We start from the raw sequence: 13,109 nt of genomic DNA on the forward strand, positions 1-13,109 counted from the left end.
AGCAACCATCAAAGAACAAGGGTGCGGCTGGCCCTGCAAAGGCTTCAAGTTCAAGGACCCCAGTCCCCAGGGTCCCTTTCCCCATGAGCCCCTCCTTGGGTATGCTGCTGGAAGGAAGAAGGGGACAGTTGTCCTTTGGTCCTTGGAAATTCTCCCCCCACCTCCGGCATCTGCTCCAGCCCATCTCACCAACCCCAGTATCTGCATCCCCAGGCCCCCAGGACAGGGCTCGGTCAGTGGGTCAGTGCCCCAGACCTTAGCATTGCCCTTCGTAGAGCACCAGCTTCTGAAGTCTTCATAGTCAGACAGACATCGGCAACCAGCTTCGCCTGGCTCCAGCAACACCTCCACCCCCTAGGTCCAGTGATCCCGGGGCCAAGGGGTCAGGACTAGATGGGGTCTGGTAGATATGATTTTCCCACTGGGGAGCCCTGGGTTGAGATTTCTACGTGGTATAATTTGATCCACTCATAGAAGCCAGGCCTGACCCTCAGGGCTCCCTGAGCCTCCCTGAGCGGCCCTGGTGGCCAACTTGACGGTGCAGGAGGTGGCAAGGGTCACCCCGAAACACCGGTGCAGCATTCCAGCTTCCTGTGCACACAAATCATGCCCACCCCATTCACATCCATGCCCACTCCTGGTGGCTGCAAAGCTTGCTGAATAGGGAAGGCAGAGCCCTGCTCAGAGGTTGGCAGGCAGCTGCGCTCCAGGAACTAAGAGAAGACACCCGAAGCTGGACAGGGCTTTATCTGGAAGCAGGCAGCTGCTGAATAATGAATTCCGACCCCGTCTGCGTTCCCAGGCTGCATGCTGGGTGCACACACACGGAGATACACGCTGGGCTGACAACTTGGAGGGGCGGGGGCTGGCAGGGCTGTGAGTCTCCGTGAGTGGAGTCGCTGGAAGGAGCAGCTCTGCTCAGTTGCCTTGGTCTCTGTGGGCAGCATCGGAGGGGGCTGGGAGGGAGGAGGCAGCGGCAGAGCGGAGGGAGGCGTGTGAGCCACACTCCCGGGCTCGCTCTTCTCCAGCTGCTCCCGCCTGGCAGTGCCCGGACCCTCCACACCAGCATGGCCCTGCTCGTCCACCTCAAGACCGTCTCGGAGCTGCGGGGCAGGGGCGACAGGATCGCCAAAGTGACTTTCCGAGGTAGGGGAGCCTCTGTCTTAGGAGGACCTCAGCTCTGGCGGGGAGGATGGATGGGAAAAGTTCTGGCAGGGTCGGAGCAAGGAGGCTTCTCATGGACAGCCACCTGTCCCTAGCCCAAATGGCCACTGTGATTTCCGGAAAATCAGTGCCCCCCGTGTTTTCACATCCGCATCTGTCTGTCTCCTCCCGTTCTTGCCGACATGCGAGTGCCAGGCGCCCTGCACAGCCCTCTGACTGCAAGGCGTCCTGGGGAAGCAGAAGTGAGGATCCCATCCCTGGGGTCAGGGGGACCAGGGAGGGGGGCCCAGCCCTGCGGGGCCTTCCCAGGCCTCCTCTTCCTCTCTCTCTCCCTCCAGAAGGTTGGTTTCCTTAGGCACAGGGTGGGGGTGGGGTTTACAGGCTGAAGACCCAGGGTGGCTCCTAGGAAACAGGTAGCCAGTAGCTCTCTGGGCCCCCGTACGACGGGGATTCTGTTGGCTTCCTGCAGATCTATCCGCGAGAAGAAACCCTGTGAGCCCCCCTTGTCTCCCCTCCATCAGTTCTCTTTCTGTCTTCCTTCCCACTCATGCACCCAGCCACCAAATATTGTCATCTACGGGCCAAGGCTGGGGGCCGAGTATGACCTGCTCTCAGGGAGCCCACAGCCAGTGGGGCAGGGAACAGGGGCCAGACAAATAGGACAGGCATGTGACACAACAAGTATGGGGACAAGTCAGCATGCAAGCTACAAAGCCAGCACCCTGACCCAGGCTAGTGGTCAGGGAAGGCTTCCAAGAGGAGGTGACACCTCAGCTGAAACCCAAGGGACCAACAGGAGAGAGCAAAGTGAGGAGGTGAAGACAGAGCAGGCAGAGGGGACAGGATGCCCAAGTCTGGGAGACGAGACGATATGCAGGAACAGACAGGTTCCATGAGGCTGGAGCCCAGGGTGGGTGTGGGAACTGAGGTGGTCATGGCAGGCAGAGCCAAGGAGCTGAGGCTGCCTTCATCCTGAGGACAGCAGGCAGCCCCTGAAGGCCAGGCCAGCTTACCTCTGCCTTTTATTCACCTCTGCCTCTGCCTGGCTACAGCCCAGCCCTCTGGGCCAGGGGCATGTTGGGCAGCCTTTGACCAAAGGCCAGGGTACTCCTCACTATACATGGCTTTTCCCCCAGAGACGGGTCTGAGGGTGGGATGGGGATGGGGGTGTGGGAGAAGAGTGGAGAGAACACAGAAGGATTTAAGAAGGAAGTGAGGATCGGGCAGTCCCCACACACACCAGCACCTGCACCAGGGGGAAAGGTGAGACCACGTGGTAGCCTTCCTGGACCTCTCCCACCCCTCCCGCAGCAGCCCCTGGCCCACATCACCCTCTCGGTCAGGCTGGCGCTGGGCAGGGGGCCTGGGCAGCCCACACTGCAGCCTTTTGTGCACAGGGACTGGCCAGGGGTGGGGAGGGGGAGGAGGGGGCTGGGCTGCCTGCCGCTTCCCACAGCAGCCCAGCGACTGCTTTCTCTGCAGCATCCTGGATGCTCTGCATGCCACCTGCTGGCTTGGCTGGCTTTAGAAAAAGCAAGTGTGTCCTTTCATCTGTGAAATGTGTCCCTGTGTTGGGCAGACAGCACGATATCTGGCCGTTTAGCTACAGGTTGCTATGTTGTTACACCTACGACAGAACAGCCCCAGGCTGCACAAGCCAGTCCCGTTCACAGGCTGGTGGTGAAGAGACCTGCATGGCATTTATTAGCAGACGGGCTAAGGCACCGTGGCCCCAGCTCACAAGGCCTCACCCCAGCCCTGCAAGCCCCTCTGTCTTCCCTCATCCACCAGGCTGAGCACCCTGTTTACCTGATGACCACCTTTCTCTTTGAGCCAAGGGGCTGGCCCTCCAGCCTCAACAGACCACACAGGGACTAGCCTCCTTGCAGCCTGTGCACTGAGCGGAGAAATCCACATCCAAGCTCCATGTCTGCAGCAGGTGGCCACAGGCAGAGCTCTGTGGAAGGGGCTGGGCAGCAAGAATAGTCAGATGGCGAGCAGGTTTCCAGAAATATTCCTTTATAACCACCAGCGATGCCCCAGCCATTCACCTGCTGTAGCCAGTGCTGTTGACAGCAATAGACTCTCAAAGACCAACACCTAGAATAATGCAGCAGGAACCAATCCACTCGAGAGTGGCCCAAGGCGTCTGGCACCCACAGCTGCCGGTGCCCGAGCAAATATGCTACAGGGAGAAGTGAGAAGGTGGTGGATGGTGAGAGGTTCTCCCAATGCCATGAGGAAGGGAGCCCTCTGTGGGTTCTGCCTGTTGGGAGTGGCCCAGAGGACCAAGACGAGCTGGTTGAAATGCAGCCTGACTTCCTGGGCTGTGCCGCCCAGGCCGCTTAGGGAGCAGCCCTGTGGGGCTGTGCTGGAGAAAGCTCTGGACGCGTGGCCAGAAGCCTGGTCCTACTTGGGTTCTGCCACTTCTTTGCCTCCCTGACCCTCAGTTTCCTTGTCTGTGGTGTGGACATGGTGATGCCCACCTCATCAGGCTGCTTCAGGGAAACAGAGGAAATGGAGGGGTTTGAGGAGAGAACATTGAAACAACAAATGTGTTTGTGAGGCGAACATTCCAGTTCTTGGGGCAGAATGTCCTATGGGGACTGGGCATGCACCAGCATTGTCCCTGGCCACCTCTCTCTTCCCACCACCCCAGGTCAGTCAGCCACACCACTCTCCAGCTCCTCGGTGCTCACCACCTGGCTCGGTGTTGAGCTCTTAGCTCTGTCTGCACCAACAGCCACTCTTAACCTGGTCCTGCCCTCGTTCATTTGTTCATTCATTCATTCATTCATTCATTCACTGAACATGCTGATATCTGTGGACAGGCCTAAGACCCCGGAGTGAAGAAAACACAGCCCCTGTCCTGCAGGGTCAGATAGGAGACACCGGAAGGCCTGGACCTGGGTCCTGGTCATACACACAGGCCACGGGGCCTCAGGGCCTCAGCTTCCCGTGAACAAGATGAGACAAAGATGTGCTTCAAACCCAGAGAGAGGCCTGTAGCCAGAATCAGATTCAGGCTGTTGGAGAAGGAGCCCTCCTGACCTCAAGGGAGGCGGTTTTAGCTTAGGGTCCACCTTTAGGGTCAACTCCTAAAACAATCCTCAGCGTCCATCAGAGCCACAATGTGGGAAGGGGTCCTCCAGCCCTCCTTCTGGCCAGTGTCCAGCCCCATCCAAACCTGAGCGGTACCTAGGCTGTCGGGAACCAGTGACATGCTGTGTGGCCCAGACCCTTTCCGCTCTGTCCCTGAGTTTTCTCACTGCCATCCCGAGTTTGGGGATTCGGTGTGTGAGATGGGCGCATATAGTTCACCTGGACCTGTAACCGGCACAGACGCTGGTTTTTATCACAGCGTCCTCTCCTCTCCCCACCCCACCCCACTGTGTTCCTGCCACACTGAACTTCCTGCCTTGAGACATCGTATTTCCTCTGCCTGGTATAGCCACCCCCCAATCCCAACCCTCCACCTGGAAAACTTCCACTAATTTTGTTCATCTTTCAAGGCTCCAATGTCACCTCCTCTGTGAAGCCTCCCCCCTCCCCTGCAGTACTGTGTACACACTCTCCCCTGGGCACTTTGTGTTTTAGAGATGCCCCAGCCCTGCATGCTGCCCTAGCACCCAAGCACCTTCAAGTCAGGTATCTGATCTTAGCTACCCTACCGAGCCCATGCAGAGCACTGGGCCTGCTCTCCAAACTGAGCACCAAACAGCCTCTGTCCTAGAGGTATTCACTCGCTAGTGGGTTTAAATTCTTCTACTCTGGCACTGGCACTCTCTGGCTCAGTTTCCTACCTGTGACCCCTCGTCATGTCTATCCAAGGGGCATTGGGGACTGGAAGAGGCCCTAGAAGACAAGAATCAGAACTCTGGCCCATGCTCCCTCCACCAGCCTCCCAGCCCAGGGGACCTTCCAGGGCCCCAGAGGGACGCTAAGCTCATCCTCTAGCCAGAGTCCAGCTCTGGCCCATAGGTCCGCAGCAAGAGAGGCTGCACATGGCCCCACCCTGTCACTGAACGTGCACGTTCTGAGCATTGCTGTGTACAGCACAGGGTACAGGGCAGGACTTAAGGGCAAGCCAGGGACTCACATCTGCTGGAGAAGAAACCTTTCCAGACCGGAGGGCCGCGGTGCGCTTAGGGGGAGGGCATGCACTGCAACCTGCTCAGAGGCTGGCGGCCACCTCCCAGCTGCAGATGCCAGGGAAGGCTTCAGTAAGGGGGAGAGGTGGGGTGGGGGGGTTGCTCACTGAAGCTGGGTCTTGAATAACTGCTTGCACAGGTGGCAATGCAGAAGGAGGGCTGAGGAAGGGCTGTGGTGGGGAGGTGAGGCCATTCTGGGTGAGGGAATGACAGGACCAGAGGCCAGAGGAGGACAATCTCAGATAAGTACAATGACTGGAAGCCACCAGGTTTGGCTGGAGCAGCTGCTGCAGGACATGGTGGAGGGAGATGAGCTAGGAGAGGAGCATGGGGTCAGGGGGAACTGTGTGCTGGGAAGGAGCTGGGCCCCCGCTAGGCACTGAGGACAGGAGTCCCCTTACTCCTGGCTGCAAGGATCATTTCAGACTCCAGATTAGATGTACTTCTCCCATTAAAATGGGGGAGCTCTCCCTCTTGATGCTTATGTGACTTACGTGACATGCCCGCCATCCCTGGTGAAGGGGACAGAGTAGCTCAGTACCCCAGGACCTGAGATGCTCCTGGGGTGCCTGGGCCTGTGTGTGCACTCCCGCCCTGCCCAGCACCTCCTCTCTGGGAGGATGTGGGAGGGTGTTGCCCCCACTGAAGGCTGCAGAGAGGGGGCCTTTAGGACAGCCTCTGCTGGCTGTGGGCACAGCTCCGTGCTTTTGCTGTTTATCTGAGGGTTCTACCCCGCCTCCTCTACCATTCCCAGCACACACAGGCCCCTCACCACCCAGGGGGACCTCCTCTGCCTGAACCCCCAGTAGTGAATGTCCCCCATCCCAACCAGAGCCATCCCAGGTCAACCTGGGAAAGCAGGCAGAACTGATGAAAATTCGCCAGGCTTCTCCTGCTTTGTGAGACAGTGTGCTTTTTTGATATGGAAATGACCGTATAACTGTCTTCTGCTACAAAGGCCTTTGGCAAAGATGCTGCTGGAAACTCGCTCAAAAACAGACTTGCAAATAATTTCCCTGAGTTGCAAAGCCTTGTTTATCTTATCCGCCATTCCTGGGAACATAAAATCTGCATTCCTCCCACCTTCTCCCATCCCTGGGTCGCATTCATTTTTAAAAATTATTAACTTTTCATACTGGAAAACCTCAGGTATATACAAGAGCAGAGAGAATAGTATAATGGCCCCACGTCCTCCCCATATGGCCTTAACCATCAACTCGTGGCCAATCTTGTATCATTGGTACCCCATCCTACTCACACACCCATAATTATTTGGGAGCAAATACCAAACACCATTTCATCTGTAAATATTCAGTACATAGTTATAAAAGACCAAGACTCAGAACACAAAAATCCACATGTTATATTACTCCTAAAATAATTAACAGTTTTGCTTAATACTATCAAATAATCAGTAATCAAATTTCTAATTGTCTCATCAATGTCATAAGCTTTTTCCAATTCACTAAAAGCTACATTTTAATGTGTTCTGTAAATCCAGTATGGAATCATCCATTCCCTTGCTCTGTCACTCATCCAGGCAGTAACATTCATTGAGGGCCAGCTCAGTGCCAGGTGCTGTTCTAGACACTGGGGTGACAGCAGTGAACAAGACCAACAGGCCCTTAAGGGGAAGCTAGTCATTGCACAAGTCTCTAAGCGTGAGGAACATTCTGGAAAGGGAGGTACAGGTGCAAGGCGGCGTGAGGCCAGGAAGCTGCCTGAGAATGTGAGTCAGAGGTCGTCAGGAAAGATGGCAGAAAAGCACCTGTGACCCAAGGTGGGAGCGGGCCACAGCCTTGGTGCTGCTCAAAGTCTGCCACCTAGGGCCACGCAGGTGAAGCTGGAGAAGTTCTTGGGGCCAGGGAGGAGGTTTTACTGAGTGGGGGAGGGGCTAGTGTTAAAGCTGGCCCTTGGAGGACAGCATTTCAGCAGGGACAAAATCCCAAGGAGGTCCCATTCCAGGCAGGGGGGTTAACATCAGCACAGATGCAGAGACATAGAGTTGTGTTTGGGGGCTGGGAAGTGCTTGCTGCAGTTGGGGTGGGAGCAGGGCTAGGGTCCAAAAACCGAGGGTCTTCAATGTCACACTGGAGTTTGAACTTTGCTTTGTAAGTGGACAGGAGTCCCAAACTTAGCCAGAGAATGGGATGGCGAGTTTTAGAAAGAATATTCTGGAGGTCAGGACCGCAGGCCAGAGCCCAAGGAGGGAGCTGGGCAGTGGTGGGGGCACTGGGCTGGGCCTCAAAAGGCAAGGCTGTGGGTTTGGAGAGAAGGGGTGATGGGTTCAGAAAGGGGGTGGCTGCCTCTGGGATTGGAAGTGAACAAGAGGACAGGATGTGGAAGCCCCTGGATTTTGTACTTGGTGGTCACTTCTGGGCCACCAATGGAGCCCAGAGCTCCATCACCAATTGGAGAAGTGATTTGACAGTGCCATCAACCACCTTGACCTAAGTGGCATTTCTAGAACATTAAACCCCAAACTGAAAAATAATGAACAAGATTATTGGTTCACTGAGTGCTGGCTGGTGTGGCTCAGTGGACTGAGTGCCAGCCGGCGGACTGAAAGGTTGCTGCTTCGATTCCCAGTCAGGACACGTGCCTGGGCCGCAGGCCATGTCCTCAGCTGGGGGCCTCAGAAAGGCAGCCGATTGATTTCTCTCTCCAGCATCGATGTTTCTCTCCCTCTCTATGCCCTCTCTAAAAATAAAGAAAGAAAAGTTCCTTCTTTTATTAAAAAAGAAAAAAAGATATCAGCTCATTGAATAGCAGTATATGAAAGGGAGAGCCCATCATGACAAGTGAGCTTTATTCCAGAAATGCAAGGTTAGTTTAAAATTGGAAAATCAATCCAAGTATTTCACCATATTGACACAATACGAGAGGAAACCCACCAGTAGATACAGATAAAGTGTTTGACAAAACCCAACACCTGTTCATGATAAGAGGCCTCGGCAAACAAGAATGGAAAAGAACTTCCTCAATCTGATAAAGGGCAACTACAAGAACGTCCAGCTAAGAGCATACTTAGCCCTGAGATGGGAACATGAGGAACACAAGCAAGGCAAGGGCGTCCGCTCTCCCCACTTCTATTCGACATTGTGCCAGAGTTCCAGCCTCTGAGACTAGGCAAGGGGGGAAAACTCACACAGATTGGAAAGAAAGAACTCAAATTGCCTCTTTTCACACACACACACTCACACACACACACACACACACACAACCTAATGGGTTATGTAGAAATTCTAAGGAATCTCCATAAAACCTACCACAATTAATGAGTGGATTTAGCAAAGTTTTAGGATATAAGCTTAATGTACAAAAACCATATTTCTATAGAAACCAACCAGTTGGGAAATAGAAATTAAAAAGTAATTACCTTTATAGGAGCATAAAACACTTGGCAATAAATGTCATTAAAGACATGAAAGACCTTCATGTGAAAAGAAGGAAGGCTGAGAGAGGTAAAAGAAACGCAAACATATAGAAAATATATGGTGTTGATGGATTGGAAGACTCAGAATTGTTAAAATGCCAGCACTGCAAAAACTGATCTACAGGCTGAACATAACCCTAATAGAAGTCACATCGGGCTGTTTTGCAGAAATTGAAAATTATTTTAACATTTACATGAACATGCAAAGGATCTAGAAGAGCCAAAGCAATTTGAAAGTGGAGACGAAAGTTGGAGGAATCACAATATTTTATATGATTTGATTGACTAAAAATAGTATCTTGATTGTCTGGTAATTACACAGGTACAATTCATTTATCAAAATTCATCAAGGTTTGCACTTAAGATCAGTGAACAAATTTTACCTAGTTAAAAAAAAAAAAGCTATTCACACCTAAAATACCTAAAACTTGAAAAATATTATGTAAGATAAGGAAGAAAATTATTCCTGATTATATACTACTAAAAATACACTACAAAATGTGATTCATAATAGAGGAGACCATTTTTATATTTAAAACATAGCTTAACCATCTAAAGGACTCGTTAGGAGAATAATAGCCTTTTCCTATTGGGTGATGAACTATGATCAGCACTAGCATCTCCTCCATTTTCTAGATGAGCTAACTCAGGCACAGAGAGGTTCACTTCTTCCAGAGCTCACCGCCAGCGAGTGGTAGAGCTGGGGTTTGAACTCAGCAGTGTGGCCATTGAGCCTCACCACTATCCGAAGGCCCCTTGTGCTTATAAGGGATGCTTCACTGAGACTCTCGCAGAAACTCTCTTGCTGATCTCACTGTGGTTCTGGGATGTGGGCTGGTCCAGGGGTATTGTCCCAGTTTGCAGACATTGACTCCGAGACCCAGAGGGGTTGAATAGCCAGAACGCTCCCCACTTCCCGCCCTGAGTTGCAGTGCCAGGCCCCAAACCTGCCTGGGCCTGGCTCTTTTTCTACACACAGGGATGCCTGGCCCCTGCTGCCTGGGGCTGGTGGGAGTAGCTGGCCTTTTAAAAGGAACAGGCTGATCTGAACTGGGGAGACAGAAAACAGCAGGGCCACGCCTCCTGAGCTGCTGTGGAGGAGCAGAAGGTGGGCACATTTGGGGATGTCACAACATTGCCTCTAGGAATGGGCGCTTGCTGAGCCACTCTCCGTGCAGTCGGTCCCACCGTCCCAGTGACGGTGAGGCTCACTGATTTTAAATAAGGACAGGGAATCAGAGTGACAGGCCTGAGTGACAAGCAGGATGTTTCACTCTATGCCTGGCTCGCACTAGGGAAAGAGGAAGGCTCTGATGCAGGCCCCAGCGCTAGGTCCTGGGCAGGACCACAGCATCCCCAAAGCTTGTCCTCGGGACCTTCCCTTCCCCATTAAACGCACCACCACCTGTGCCCTTTCAGGACCCCAGGACCCCGGCCCCAAGGTCTTCTTTCTGTGGGCTGCTCCCTTTTCACTTTCCCTTCCCCATCAGAACCCACCTGTCCTGCGTACCACTACACTGTAGGGAGCCCATCCGCTGCTCCACTCCTCCAAATCTGGCTCACACTGTTCTCTCCGCCCACGTGTCCCTTCGCTCTCCCTCCTCCCCAACACTCTGCGGAGCCAGGCCCACCAGTCTTCCCGTGAAAACGCCCGTGCCTCTGCAGCACCTTCACGATCTGCTCGGGGAGGCCATTCCTCCTCTTCCTGTGTTCTCACTTTATCTACACCTTTTGCATGCCAAGGACCACATTTTGCCTCGTTTGGTAGCTTTTTATATGTCTGACCTAGTCCCTTTCTGGATTGTAATACGCTTCTTCAGTCATCAACCCTATTTGAGTTCTCTGTAAAACCCCCACCCCCTCCCACCGAGCTGACACAGCGGGAGTAGGCGACCCTCTTGCACGTGGGCGTGAATGAATGCACAGAGGCCAGGAGCCCGACCCCCACATGCCTGCCTTTGCTCAAGGTCCGGCTCTCGCAAGCAAGCCTGTCTGGGAGAGGGAGCTGTTTGCTGCAGATAGGACACTTTGTCCCCTAAGTCACACTCCACGTAGGCTAGCACTCCACTCTGCAAATGAGACAAGAGCTAAGCTCACTTTCATTTCCGTGGGTGGGTGCAGTCGGATATTTGAAAATGGCAGATGACACACGAGTGACTTCTACTAAGCTTTGGACTCCTGAGCCCCTCCTTCTCGGTGTCCCCAGTCATGGCACTCACTGGAGTTGGAGCATCTGCTCTCCACATTCATTTCTCGGCTGGAGGAGTTTATTCCACACTGAACGGCTCAGCTATCCCACGAGCAGCCGCCTCTGCACGGAGGGGATGCTGTTCAGTTTTCCATTGAAAGTCCTCCCTCCATCCACAAAACCCTCTCGACTGCCACGAACAGGCTATTTTCTTTCTCTCGGCCTTCTCCTTGATCTTCTCTGTGGCAAGAAAGGTGATTGGCTATGGGGATTTTAAGTGATTTTTTCCTGAAAGCCATTTACAACGGAGCTGAAATTTCAACAGGATTGATGTTGAGTGGGGTAGAAGTGGAAATGAACTTGAAAGAAAGATGGGGTTAGCAGGCCCACTGATAACCCAGAAGGGATGACCGAGGTCACCTGGCTCTGTCCTAATGTGTATTGCAGGGTCACCGGGGTGACCCCTGCCACTGTTGGCAGAAACCCTCCTAAAAGGCAGCTTTTCCCACATGCTTAACTGACAGTCTGCTTTCTTCATAAATTGGCCTTTACACTGTTTCTGTATGATTGGTTTGATTTGTTTCAGCAAATCCCTTTTTTCCAAAAAATATCTAGAAGTAAAATCTAACTCATCCTGCTTGACAATATCCACCACACTTAAGTCTCCAGGGCCTAAGGCAATGAGGTTTTACTGCATTTCCAAACAGCCCTGATGTGCGGATTCTGCAATGACTAGTTTTACTGCCTTCCGCACCCTCTCTAACAAGGCTATAGGAAAACGCAGGCGGGAAGGCTTGCAGCCTCGGTGACTTCATGCCTGTTGGAGCCCTGACACCACCCCTGCCTGCCCCACCCACCGAGTCGCTTAATTTTCACACGGGAGGGCCCTCGAGCATAGCCCTACACTCCGGTCCTTCGGTCATTCAGAGGGCAGGTGTTTGGGGGATCCCCAGCGCACAGACACGCTCACCTGATTCTCAGTTTATATGGTGTGCTACCTGTGGGAAAAATTAAAGAAGCTCAAGCATCATCTCTCCTGCTTCCCTCTCCTCCCCTGGCTGCCTTGCGGTTTGCTGTTGAGGGTTTTCTTTCATGGTGTTTTGTTTTGCTTTGTCCCTGGCTAGTGCTAAAGAACCTTTCTTTCCCATCTGTCTACTTCATGTCTATTTTCTGGGTACGTAGCTTCAGCTTTATAGCTTCTTCCTCATTATCTCGGATACGATGCAAGCCCTCCTCACGTGCCCCCACTCCACACACTCACACTTTTTCCGACCCTCCACTTGCTTCTAACATCAAACCGCTGTCCTCCTTGTGCAGGGTGGGGGTGGGGGTGGCTCTGTGCTGCACCAGGCCTCTCTTCTGAGTCGTGAAAACCAGGCAGGCCCTGGAGATCGCGGCACCAACCCTCTCATTAGGCAGGTGGGCAACTGAGGCCAGCGAACAGAAGTTGGCTCCTAGAGGGAGCAAGCCTGCTTGGCTGGGCCTCGTCCCTCATGCCGCGGCCCCATCACAGCGGAGGGTCAGAGGGAGCTCACCCCCACCCCTCCAGGGCCTGGGGCTGGTGGCGCTGGGTCTCCCAGGTTTTCTGTGGGGAGGAGGGCCTCTGTGCCCTGCTAAGTCCTCTCCTGGGCCCCAGCCTGCCCAACGGTGACATCCCAAACTAACCCTCTGAATGGGACTGAGCTCCCCTTTGAGTAGCTCTGCAGCGAAGTGGCCCGCTGGTTTAGACTGGTAAAGGTGTCAGCTTTTCTTCTTTTTGTTACAAAAGTGAAGCATGGTCAATACAAAGATTTCAAATTCAAGTGTATGCAGTAAGAAGTCAAAGTATGCTGCTTTCAGTATCGTCTCGCCCCCTGCCCAGAGATGACCCCTTCTGGTGGTTTGAGCTCTTTGTCTGTTCCCATATAAAACAACTGGCTTTGAAGGGTTTGGTTTTTTTTAATACACAGGATTCTATTATCCATGTTACCTTTTTTTGGTGTGCACTGGACAGATGATAATAAATTTATCCTAGCTAATAATTTCTTTTTAATTCACCCTATCTCTGGGTTTCTCCTCATGGAAATTATAGCCCCTCCGCCGCCCAACCCCCCCACCCACCCCGTATTTATCTTTGTTCGCTCTACCACTTCTCTGTGTCATGCAAAACTGTACCTTGGGGCACATGTTG

At 53.1% G+C, this 13,109-nt stretch overlaps 1 protein-coding gene across 4 annotated transcripts in view; it reads left to right on the forward strand.

Annotated features, from left to right (window-relative positions):
- The first annotated feature begins 1,067 nt into the window (after positions 1–1,067).
- OTOF (otoferlin) overlaps positions 1,068–13,109 on the forward strand; it is an 82,016-nt gene continuing 69,974 nt past the window's right edge. For all 4 annotated transcript variants that reach the window (XM_024553011.3, XM_024553010.3, XM_024553009.2 and 1 more), the window contains exon 1: positions 1,068–1,146. In XM_024553011.3, coding sequence (XP_024408779.2) covers positions 1,068–1,146 — 79 coding nt within the window. The remainder of the gene's footprint in view (positions 1,147–13,109) is intronic.

The sequence above is a fragment of the Desmodus rotundus genome, chromosome 5 (genome assembly GCF_022682495.2).
Source record: "Desmodus rotundus isolate HL8 chromosome 5, HLdesRot8A.1, whole genome shotgun sequence".
NCBI lineage: Eukaryota > Metazoa > Chordata > Mammalia > Chiroptera > Phyllostomidae > Desmodus > Desmodus rotundus.